At 40.0% G+C, this 13447-nt stretch overlaps 1 protein-coding gene across 1 annotated transcript; it reads right to left on the minus strand.

Annotated features, from left to right (window-relative positions):
- Positions 1 to 7908: 7908 nt before the first annotated feature.
- On the minus strand, positions 7909 to 8493 carry LOC130990838 (uncharacterized). The gene has a single exon (XM_057915071.1). It carries the CDS (start codon positions 8491 to 8493, stop codon positions 7909 to 7911), a length of 585 nt encoding a protein of 194 aa, XP_057771054.1.
- Between the last annotated feature and the right edge of the window lie 4954 nt (positions 8494 to 13447).

Here is a 13447-nt window from a genome sequence, read left to right on the forward strand (position 1 = left end):
TTTTTCAGTTCCCAACTTTTATTTTTCAATTTCATAGCTTTAGAATTTATTGCTTTCCAGTTTTTACTACTTGGATTTGATTTCCACAAGATTGAAGATTCAAGCTGCTACAATCGTTCTTATTCAGTTTTTATATAATTCAGTTTTTCCAATTGCGTTCTTTTTAATTATGTTTATGCTTTCTTTTATTATGACTGGCTAGTTTCGTTTAGCTGATTCTAGGGTTTGTAAATAGTTGATTGAATTTAGGTGATTTATTTGTTAATACCTTTGTGAGTTTATGATTCATAATTCCTAGTGCTTGATTCCTTGTGGATTATCTGGCAATAATTTGCATGTGTAGCTATTCGGTTTGAGACCTAGCGGAGATAACTGCTTAGCGGATTCAGGAATGTATGATATAATCTTAACCTTGAGACCTAGCGGAGATAGGTGGATTATAGGGAGCTATTCTTAGGAGCTATTGGGAGTTAGTAGATTTTCTTGAGACCTAGCGGAGATAGAGAATTTACTAATCTACGATCGTTGCTGCTCTAGCGAGAGTAATTGATTAATTAAGCGATCTCTCATCATAAGTGGATTAAACTGGTACATAGGATTAATAGATTAATTGCGCAGATTTAGTTAATGAACTTACTACCCTAGGATCAGTTGTTTTTCCTTATTTGATTCAGATATTTGCGTTTTAGTTTAAGCCAATCAATCTCTACGTTCTGTTACCTGTCTACTACTTAAGTTTGTTTAGGAGATAGTTAAAGTTATTTCGTTGTGTTAGTCCCTGTGGATACGATACTCGATTACTTGTTGCTTGCTACAATTACCTGTGTTAGTTGCAGTCATTCTTGTTGCTAAGAAATTAGTGATCAACAACTCACTGTCACCGTTTCCACCTTCCGACGCCTCTCTCTATTCCGCCACCATGTTGATTGCTCTTCCAAGTCGGAAATAGCCAACTTGGCCTATCTCTGCTTCCCACCTTCCATTATCACAACCCGCCGTCACCGTTTCCACCCTCTGACGCAGCCAATAGTTTGGAATAACCACGCATTTCAGCTTGCCTTTCTCTCTTATTTCAATTTGCTTATCATTCTATTTTGCTATTCCGTTACTGACTTGAGCGTCAGAGGCTCTACGGTTGACACCCCCTCCCAGTGCTCAACCTAGGGCTCTTACGTGTTCTTGTGTTGACAAGTTGCTAGTGCCTGATCTATCCGGACGTGCAGGCGTCATCCTTAATTGTATATTTTAGCCTCTACACCTTACATTAAAATCAACATCACAAAACCAAAAATATCAAACCCTAGCCGCCCACTATTTCTCCCCCATTCTTGATGTTCTTCGTTCTTGCTTCTCCCAAACCCTAGCCGCCTCCTTCTCCATCTTGGGTAGAAGATGTCTGAGTGGGATCACATCCCTATACTACCTAGCGTCGATTTCACTCTTGACGCTCCCTCTGTCCATTCGACGCCCCCTACTTACTCATTTTCTTTCGATACCGCCTCTGATTTATTGGAGGTTTATGAACCCTCCTCTGATTTCAGTGAGTTTGTACCTGAAACAAACATGTAAAAATCGAGTAAATCCCTTATTGGCGTTGACGGAGTAGAGACGGCGGATCTCGCCGCTGATGAGGAAGAGACGCCGACTGTTGTCTCCAATGACGAATCTATTGTCGGAGTAGTCCGGTCACGATCTGAGGTTGAATCGAGTACTGGTGGACTCGCCGTTGACGGTGTAGAGACGCCTCCCTCCGTCGACTCGCGGTCTTGGAAGTATAGGCTGAGTCAACCCCTTATCAACATCATGTTGATATATTTCCTAGGGCTTGCGTAATGTCCCCTAATCAGGTGACATCTGTTCATATTCTTGCACGATATGTGATTTGTGTTGGTATTCTTGCGCGATCTGTGATTTGTGTTGGTATTAGACCTCGATCTGTGATTTTTGATGTTGTTTTTGGGGTGATCTGTGATTTGTGTTGGTATTCTTGCTGGTTGTGTGATTTCTGATGATGCCGTTGGTTGTTGCTTGATATGTGATGGTAAAGAGTGCTCGATTTGTAATTTCTGATTTCTGAAGTTATCCTGGATGTGTGATTTCTGATTTATGAAGAATAGGTATTGCTTGATTTGTTATGTGTGGGTAAAGAGTGCATCCCTATGATGTTTTCTTTTTCCTGGGGGGTTTAGATAAAAGCTACCACTAGGATGTCAGTCCCTAGTTCTTGGAGGTTTTATCTCTGTGTTGCTCGATCTGTTATGTGTGATTAAGAGTGCAGCCCTATGATGATTTGTGCCTAAGGATTTAGATGAAAGCCACCCACTACAAAAAAAATAGTTTTTAGTGGCGACGCTTCTTGTCGCTATATGTACCAAAATTATCACTATAAGTGGTTAGTGACGACTTTTGTGTTCGTGGTTGAGTTGAGACTGTATACATCGACACTAAAAGTATTAGTGACAATGACAAAATAACGTCACTGCATATTGAAGTATAGTGACAGATGATCTTGTCACTGGAGATGATGATGTTGTGACAATAATTAGTCATCGCTATATTTCACTTTTATAGTCACGTTCAATGATCGACAGTGTAGTTCATTGTTTCAGTGACATGAATTATTTGTCACAAGAAATCATTTATGTAGTCACGCATTTTAATTGTCACTAAATTACTCGATATATAGTCGCATTTCTTTATTGTAAATGTAACTCCATCAATTAGTTACGTCTATTTACTATCACTATATAATTTGGTATGTAGTCGCATGTCTTTCTCGTCACTAGAACCTCATCAATTAGTCACATTTTACAGTTATTATGGATTGAGAACATGATGGAGTCTCTAGGGTTACGCCCCATCTCAAACACGGTCGCGGCCGTCTAGCGTCGCCGCCTCCGTCTACCTTCTCCAGGGCGGCGGCCTCATGGCTTCTTCGGCAGGTGGCTCACGGTTTCCACAAGTTTCCAATAACTTTTCTAACCCTAGCTTTTCCTCCCGCCAGAGGTTTCTCTTCCGCCAGAGGTTTCTCTTCCGCCGCCGTAAGTTAGGGTCGTGGGGCACTCTTGTACTGTTGATGACAACTTAGCCGGCTCTATGTTCCCGGAGATCAATGCTGCGCCGCCTTCGTTTCGGGCCCATGCGCTGCCACCCTCGGCAACTAGGGTTTAGATCCCTTGCCCTAATCCTGCTGTCTTGCCGATGACCGAACGTCGGTCCGATGAAGTTTTTCACAGGTAATAATCGACTTTTAGGGCCAAGACGATGAAAGTAGGGCCTCCGCTTTTGACAGCCAACTCTACCAATCCTATCCTTGCGAGGGTCGATCCCTCGTCATCTTCGCCGCTCCCAGATTTTGACCCTGCCGCGCGGGGCTTTCTACCTCTGCCTACTGACCAGAGAGCCCTCTTCGCGAATGCCTCATATAGGAAGGGGACTCCGACGCCACAACACCCCCGATCTGACGAGATTCTTCTCCTGGAAATGTCTACTAAACCTCCGAATGGATCATCCGATCACCATGGTCCGGCTACGGGTAAGCAAAGAGCCACTATTATGTCGACAACTGGCCGTGCATCCAACGTCCCTGCACACGATTTTGCCATCCTCAAACCGACGATGTTGAACAATAAGCCATGCATAATTATTTCAGAAGCCTTTCATCAACGGCAAATCCGCTCGTTCAGCCACACTCTGCATGGGCGGCTCATTCTTCGCAAGGGCGACCACCCCAGGTTCGCAGATGATCTTCATGAAGAATTACATACTCTATGGCAGCCTTCCCTTTCGTGGCAGATCATTCCTCCAGGGAAGGGTTAATTCACCATCAAATTCACTTCGCCCGAGGACTTAGCGGTCGCCTTCGCCAGGACTACGTGGCGTTTGCGTACTGGGATTCTTCATTTGCAAGCTTGGGTCCCAAACTTCGACCCGTACAAGGCTGCCTCTTCAATCACTTAGGTATGGATTCGTATGTTCAATTTGCCTCATGAGTATTGGCACCCGGAGGTGCTATCTGGAATTGCTAGACATGTTAGAGCCCCTATAATTATTGATGGTTTATTTGCTCATGCATCTGTGGGTAATTTTGCGAGAGTTTTGGTTGAGATGCATGTTTCTAAGGCTGTACCTGATTATTTTGAGGTGAAATGCGGTGATAAGGTTTTTGTTATTGAGTTTGGATACAAGGACCTTCCTTATTATTGTCATGCTTGTGGCGTGTTGGCCATGCTTCTAACACTTGCAGGTGGTCCAAGTCTGGCAAAGAAACGTTAGTGCCAGTGATAGCTCAGGAAAAAGGGGACTGTGGAGGTCAATCGACAGCAGCTGGGTTCTAATTGGCGTCAGGCTGGCGCTAAGCATTCTGGGGCGGACACAGACTCATCTACTGCTATTGTGGTTGTTGAAACTGCAGATGGAGGGATCCTGGGCCTCCCTGCTGGTGATGGGCACTTACTTCCCCCTAAAGACAAGACAGCTTCTGGCCCTTGGGAGGGTGCCTCTCACCATAACTACTTTGCGGTGTTGGAGTCTTTGACTATTGTTGACTTTGCTTGTGGGGAAGAGATGGACAGCCCGACCTACAGATGTCCCTGAGCACTTGGTTGGTGATGACAGGGCGGACCCGCTGGTTGGTGAGGAGATTGGTCCGGAGAGCTTTACTTTTCCTCCCCAACAATCGACGGATACTACTATTGTATTTGAGATTGATACTGCCCCGACACACTGTAACAATCCAGATCTGGCTTTGCTTGTGACGCCAGGAAAGGTGACGATGGAGGATTCCCCCATCACTCGCGGCCGAGGGCGTCCGAAGGGGACTACCAAGAAGTGGAAGGTTTATGATTCCTCTATCAAGCACCGACTCCGGCGTATAATCAAGAATAGTATGTCTTCGGATTTCTAAAAAGCAGCAGGCCATGTGGCTGGTGCCGTTTTGGACATCCCGTCACCGGTGGAGTTCTTGAATACAGTGCAACATGCTCAGTCTGGAGGCGCGACTCTGCAAAATTTTGTGGTTCATATATTCTTCTTCTGACGCTGCTCATGCCATGTCGTCCGTGGTTTCTAAAAGATGGGGAGATATGGTGGATGAGGAAGATTCTTTCGACGAGGACGACCCTCTAAAATTTTTCTCATAGTCTTGGTTTGCTTATTTTTCATTTACCTGTGGTTTCTTGCGGGTGCTTTCACCTGATTTTGTTTTTTCTCTTGACGGACCTCTTTTTTTTTTTTTAATAAAATTTCTATTTCAGCAGTGGCATGTGGTTACCGTCACTAAAGCGTCTCGATTTAGTCACATGATACAATCGTCACTACTATTCCGTAATAATGTCACGCAATATAGTCGTCACAAAATAAATATTTTTTATTGTCATTATAGCAATGTTATTTTAGTGACAAATCTATTTTAACATTGAAACAAATTAATATAGTGACTAAAAGAATTTCTATAGTAACATAAATTATTATCACTATAATTACCATCACAAATTCATAATAATTAAGGCCCAATTCTCTTTTATCTCTCTTTAAACCACAATGTTGTCTTTTTTTTTGTTTTAACGAAACAGACTTTGAAAAGTTTTTTATAAATGAGTACTTGCAGCGTGGTCACGCCTATTGTTGAAAAAATAAATCCTACTACATTAAACAAGTTTGACTCTTATTTCATAATAAGCATGATCACGTTTTCTGGACAATAGTCTTATTTGATAATAAGCGTGATCACGTCTTCTGAGCAATACTCTTATTTCATAATAAGCGTGTTCACGTCTTTTGAGCAATAATCTTATGTGAAAGCGTGATATTAGCATCAATTCATTACAGATATTTTTTTTATTAGATACATGATCACATTTAATCTACAATAGTTTGGTTGAAGAATATAATACAAACTAATTCATATTAAAATATAAATTAATTCATATAATATCATCGCATTCGTTTATATTTATAAGATCATTGATTTTTTTGGTGACATATAGTGACAATACATTCTGCCAACAATTAAGTTTGTCACTAATGTACTTTTTTTTGTGACGAGCGAAACGATTGTCACAACTTAACAAAGAAATTTAGTGACAACAAATGATGACAATCAGTAAAGTATGTCACTATTACACTTTGTGGTGACACAATATAATATATTGTCACTATATATATGATTGCCGTGACAAACTTAATAATCATCACAGATGTATAGTGACATTAAATACCGATGATAATACAATTTATCACTGTTATAATCATTGTGGCGATAATAAATTATTGTAATTATAAACATGTTTATAGTGACAATTTAATGATTTTCACTGATATATAGGGACAATAAATAATGACAGCAACAAATTTTGACACTATTATGCTATTTTGTGATATTAATACGCGTTGTCACTATATTCAAACTTGTAGTGATAAAAATATAATTGTCACTGATATACAGTGACATTAAATATCTACAACAATATATTTTGTCAATATTACACTGTATTGTCACTATATATATGTTTTGTAGTGATAAAAACAAGATCATCACTAACATATAGTGACAATAAATACTGACAATAATTAAATATGTCACTGCTACACTATTTGCAAAGGTATATCGTATCGTCACTACATGCATCTTTATAGTGACAACACTCAGTTCGTCACTGACGTATAGTGACAATAATTATCGACAATAATAAAATTTATCACTGATACATTATTTTGTGACAGATTTTTTTTGTCACTGTAAAGTTATTTATAGTGACATAAATACGATCGTCACTCGTATTGTTGCCACTAAAAGCTCTTTTTTTTGTAGTGACCATTAGGGCTTCATTCCCTAGTTCTTGGAGGTTTTATTCATCTCTGTGATTTGTGTTATGTGGGTTTAGATGCTATCTAAGCAAAGCCACCACTAGCACTAGGTGAGTAAATCCCTAGTAGTTGGAGGTTTAATAAACAATTTATGATGCATAATCTTTACAAGAATAAAGCCTGAGACTGAAGCCCTATGTTTACATGATAAACAACCCTAGTGAGTTGTTTCTAGTGTAAACACACACAAAATAAGAACCAAAAACCAATACTAACCCTTAGTTGAATACAAAATGATGCATAAGGTCCCCAATGTCATAATTTGTGCCTGCATCCACTTCAAACTACATCACATGTGCTAGGCTGTCCTTCAGTAGTCCTTCATCAACATCTATGCATTCTGGCAGCATTCCCAATCTCAAGAGTCTAGATTTGTTTATGTGTGGAATCTTGTAGTCATTGCTTCCTTTAACTTGCATAATCTCAGTTAAACACCCTTGCAATGTCAAGAAGACATTGTTTAGTGTAACTGATGAAAGCTCTTGGAAAGATGTCAATACATTCTGCAGTAGGTCTTCAACTGTTGTTGCCATCTTGTCATCTTGCAATGATTGTATAGTCCTAAAAAAACCTAAGTCATTCACATTTAGATCAGGGGAGTTGGCTGGTTGGCAGACTAGATCAATCTTGAAACCATCACTGTTGGCAGCAGCTATAAAATCTGGATCATCTTTGTTGAAATGTGGTTTTGCTTATCTTGCTGAATGATGATATGCTTAATCTGATATGATTTTGGCCATTTCTCTTTTATTGCTGGTATAACCTGAAATAATGCCATATAACTATATGATGACCATGTTTATGGCCTGATAGTTGAAATAAAGGATGTTATATGCGCATTACCTGTTTGATTATGCATTCTTTGATAACCTCTTTGGTTATTGACTGAATTGGCTTGACTTCTAAGACACCCTTTGCTTTGTTTTTCAAATTTTTCTTGGTTGGCTCGACCTGTAGTAAATGGAAATATTGAGATCTTTCCATCGAATAACTATTGTCCATCTGCTGAAAATTGTGGCCTAGTGACAGCACACATAAACATCACTTTGTGATGAAACATTTAGACTTTGTTGCTCTATACGGGTCTGTTTCTTCAAGGAGAATGTAATATCTGTCCGACGTCTTGGTCATATAAAACCATTTCTCGTCTATATGAACAACGTTATGCATGCTTTGATAACTATAGCTTGACATTGCTGCATCATACACAACATTGCTTAAGCAATACTTCATCCTTGCTATCTTGTTCGCATTAGTCAATAGTCGTTTGATTGCACTTGTATGTGGTCGTAGTTCCTTTCGTTTTATCCACTGCCCAAGTAAGCTCTTGCTAACTTCAAGCTTCACAGCCATTTTACGTATTGTAGACCTCTCTAGAATTGACAATGATTTAACCTTCTCAACATCATGTTGTTTCCTATCTTTATGTATCACACCTTTGCGTGTTGATGTGAATACTATAGGTGTACCTGACTGAAGCTTTTCTTTTGTATTGCTCCATAAACGGTGTACCGTTCGGTGCCCTATTCCAAAGATAGAAGTTGCCTCCTTTTGTACTACATCCTTGCATTTCTCGTTGCTACTATTTGCGAGAAGCCAATGAGCCAAAGCATTTTGCTCTTCCATAGTTAGGATTTTTCTTTTGTTGATGAACTTCATTCTGTAAATTTTCCCTTTCGAATGTAGGCTGGAATAGTGCTTTAATTGTGTTTAAATAGGATACTCAAATTCAGAATTTGGAGGGAGCCGAAATTTGGAGGCTTTCCCTCCATAAATTTTCAGTTTATCTAATTAAATTTGCCTCATTTTGTAAATTGTTAGATTCAACAATTCTTTATTGTAAATGGTGGGCCCCAATCACTTAAAAAAATGACAGCCTTGATTAGAAAAAAGAGAAATTAAAAATGGTGGTGGGCCCCAATCACTTTAAAAAACGACAACCTTGATTAGAAGAAACATAAATTAAAATTTTAATGAAAACCCTAATTCCTTTTACTTTAATAAAATATGGGTCCCTTTCTCCACTCAACTAATAAAAATACACTTTTTGTTAAAACCCGTGTTTTGCTTCCTCGGCCTTCAATTAGTGGACGGAGGGAGTATATATAAGAAAAATACTCTTTACATATTTTCTTTCCGTTAGCTTTTCCCATTTTTCATTCACATTTCTATATTTTTTCTAAATTGTACATTCAATTACAAAAATAAAAATAAAAAATAATAATCATTAATTTCATATAATTATGTGAAGTACTTTTTTATATTATAGTGTTGTTCTAATCGTGCATTTGCTAAATTTTCAGATATGTCATATAATTTTATTTATTATTGTACTAATATCATTGTTATATTTTAATCACTAGTATGCCTGCCCGTGCGATGTATGACGAATGTCGAAATAAATTAATATATTATTTTTAAAAATGATATAAATATATCAAACATATCATCGTTTATAATTTAGATCAACTCATAAAATACATTCAAGAATCTATATTTTATTTTTCATTTTTGACACCGATTCTTCTTTTTCAAATGAGTGGCATCTTATTTTTCTTCTTCTTCACCAAGATCTTTGGACGTTCTTCTTCACTCATTTTTTTCTAAATACTTCTTCTAACAACTCTCTACTGGTAACCTTTTCATGTGTAAATTGTAATTGTGAATATTTCTTCAGCATAAAAAGTGAACCCAAACACATTGGGATGTGATTGGAGCGGATGAGATCCACTTGTCCCACAATTTATACTGTCACACTTTTAATTTTGTTATTTTATAGTAATTATTATTATCAAAATATTATTATATAATGAAATCTAATTAATATACTTCACTAAAACTTGAAATAAAAAATTATATACCATAGATTTAGATTAATTAATCTTAACAATTAATAATTAATTCAAATAAAAATGAAAAATATAGTAATAAATTAAAAAAATTTAAAACCATAACAAATTAAAAGTAGGATATGATTGGACATAATAAATCGTGGGACATAGGATCACATGTATTTTGGAGAATAATTGGACAATATGGGTTGAAGATGCTCTTAGCGCCACTTGTTCTTCTTCTTTTCTTTTTTCACTTGGAGTAATATTATAATGAAGTTTCTATCTGTTTGTTTTCAATTTTCTCTATTTTATGCACAATTTTAATATGATATCAAAAGCAAAAATTTCACCAACCCTTATGCCATCTCTAGAGCAAATTGTTAACGCCCTTGGGACATCTCCAGCCCACAAATTCAAATTCAAACTTATTTTTCAATATCTATTACATCAAATAATAATCTTTTATTATATACCTTCACAAATTATCTTTTATACTTTTACAATCAACCATCTATATATTTTTCAATGTTGCACCTTAGATCATTATAATTTTACAATCAATATTTTTATTCAAAATAAAATATTGGTATTAGATAAATTAATTAGGGGTAATTGCCTGTAAATCCATAACGTTTACACAGAATTGATTTTTGCTCCTATTTTAAAAAATCTTCCCCTAAATACATAACCTTTCATTTGTATATGATTTTTCTCCCGTCGTCGGTTTTTTCTTTTGCCGGCAATGAAAATTACACGATGGCAGCCGGAATCGATGAGTTAGGCAGTCGGAAATTGACACATAGGTGTATTATTGACATGTCAAAAAAAAAAAAAAAAAGCAAAAAACAAAACCCCTACCCCAACCCCATCGTCTTCTTCCCCCTTCCTCCTCCTCCACCCTCTGCCGTCGGCGCCGCCCCTACCGCCGCTACCACCACCGCATGAGCGCCAGTTGGTCTGTACCCACGCAGCCCTTCCCACCACCTCCGCAGCCAATCTCGCCTCCTCTCCCTCCTCGCCCCAAAGACCCAAGACCTCCCACCGTCACGTCTCCACCCTCCTCACCTTCGCTGGTCTCCCCTTCGTCCTCGTCCTCACCGAGCTCGCCGTTCTCTACTACTCCGAAAATGGAAACCCTAACGATGACGATTTCAGCCCCAATTCGCTCAATTAGCTCAAATTCTCGTCCAATTTGCTTCTGTAGAATTCATTGACATTGTAGTTGTGGTTGAATGTTAATGGCGATGAGTAGAGCTCGAGCTTGTTGAGATTTGTAGAGAAATTCTGCGCGGCTTTGATTCTGATTGTAGCTCTAATCGACGCGCTGATATTCGCTGAATGTTAAAGGGGTGCGAAGGGCCGTTGGCTTTGGGCTCGATGAACCACCACCGCTGCCCCCAATTTTAGCAGACGTCTTAGTCGCGGAGGAGACGGAGGAAATCGGAGCAATTAATAAGTGAACTCTGGCTCATCCCCTGCTCTGATTCGCGGTAGGCAGCGGCAATAGCTGCGCCTCATCTTCACGCAGCAGCAGCTCCGATTCGCGACGGCGGCGTCAATTCCAGAAGAGAGAAAGTGGAGAGACATACAACACACATGACAAAACGACGTCGTTTTATCACACCTAAACGACGTCGTTTTATTAATCGTCCGGTAATTCCACATCATTTTTTCGGTAACTTACAATGTGCCATGTCAGCTTTGAATTTGGGGATTTTTAGAAAGCATGGAAAAATTGTTCAAGTCCTTAAATTCAGGGAATTTTTTTTTTAAAAAAAAGTTCATGGCAAGTTTGGAAATCGACCCAAAGTTCATGATTTTTGGCGTAATTAACCTTAAATTAAAAAAAAATTAATAATTCACACTTAATATAATAATGTTAGGCTCTCATAAGTTCAAAAATATATTATTGTTAAAAGTCCATATTTAAATATCTCAAGTTTATTTAGAAAATAAAAAACAAGTACAAATAAAAATAGTATTGAGAGCGCTTTTGAAATAGTCATTTTGGAGAAAGAAACATAATATTTGGCCACTAATTGAAAAAATACAAAATTTGGTCATTTATTAAGGTGTGAACTAATTATAAATTATTAAGCCCTAATTATTTCTAAAATTAGAAGTGTGTCTTTATTATTGGGACAACCTAATAAACAAAGGGGGTTATTGCCGTAAAATACATGAAGTTTGTCAATTTTCTGGTTTATATCATGGGCTTTTTTTTTGGCCAAAAAATACATGAATTTATGATTGATTCTTAAATGTCCCATAAGTTGTAATTTCGCCCAAACTAATCTAAGGTGGCTGTCGGAATTGCCAACGTGGCTGTCGGAATTGCCAAATCACACATACACACACTTCTCTCTCTCTCTCTCTCTCTCTCTCACACACACACACACACAGACACACACACAAACACACGCACACACCACACGCGCAGCCCCTCCCCCTTCTTCCTTCTCCGGCGACGGTAGCGTCGCCGTCGCCGCCGCCCTCTCATCCCTTAACCATCCCCTGTCTCTCTCTCTCTCTCTCTCACCGTCTCCCCCACCAGCAATTTCTTTAAAAACTCAACCAAAACCACCAATTTCACAATGCTCAATTATAGATCTGCAAATTGGAAAACTTTGGGTGAAGGCGACAAAGATCGAGAGGGGAAGTGGTGGCAGCGGGGTTGGGGAAAGGGGAAGGCTCTGCCCGCCGGCGGGGGTGGGGGAATCCAGTCTTGTTCTTCTCACTGCTAAGCTTGGAATCTGTGGATGTTGTCTCGCCGTGAATTGAAGGAGAAAGGGCGTTTGGACGGCGACGTCGGGCAGGAGAAGATGGTGACGGGCGACCAAGATCGCCGGCGCGGTAGCGGCTGGGCGCGGTGAGGAAAGTGACAGAGGGTGGCGAGAAATGAGGGAAGGGAGATAGGTCGAAGGGGGAAGAGAGAGGAGGCCCTCCCTCCACCAACCGAGCCCCGCCTCCGCCGCCCTGCCCCACCACCAGCAGGCCCTCCCCCCTTCGCCGCCCTCCTCCACCAACAGAGCCCGCCCTCTAGTCTCTCTCCCTCGACCAAAACCACCAATTTCTTCAAAAACTCGACCAAAACCACCAATTTCACCATGCTCAATTACAGATCTACAAATTGGAAGACTTTGGGTGAAGGCGGCAGAGATCGAGAGGGGAAGTGGTGGCGGCGGGGTTAGGAAGGGGAAGGCTCTGCCGCCGGGCAGGAGAAGTGGCAGCGGTGGGGGGTGACAGAGGGCGATGGAGGGGGACAGTCTGTTGGGTTGGGGGGAGGGAAGGGTTGTGGTGTTGTTGGTGTTGTGAAGGGTGAGTTGGGAGGGCGGCGACAGTGGTGGCTGAGAACTGCTGCTGTCGGTCGAAATTGAGCAGAGAAGAGGGAGGCACGCCGGGGTAGTTTGGCGGTGAGTTGTCCGGCTGAGGAAAATAGAGGGCGGCGAAGGGTGGTGGTGGTGCTGCCTGCCGGAGTTGAGCAGAGGGAGGTAGGGGCTAGAATACGGTGGTTATGTCGCCGGAAGGTTGAGGGAGTCAGAGGCTTCGGGGAGGTCTGTGGGGTGGGTGCAGGGGTGGGTGGGCGGGGAGTGGCAACACATCATCATTCTCAAATAAATTAAATGACACGTCACTGCCACATAAGCCATGTAAATGACACATAAGTTTCGATTTCGCCGGAGATACTCACCGTGGGATTTTTACCAACAAATCATAAATTCATGTATTTTTGGCAAAAAAAAAAC

Source organism: Salvia miltiorrhiza, chromosome 6, assembly GCF_028751815.1.
Source record: "Salvia miltiorrhiza cultivar Shanhuang (shh) chromosome 6, IMPLAD_Smil_shh, whole genome shotgun sequence".
Classification (NCBI taxonomy): Eukaryota; Viridiplantae; Streptophyta; class Magnoliopsida; order Lamiales; family Lamiaceae; genus Salvia; species Salvia miltiorrhiza.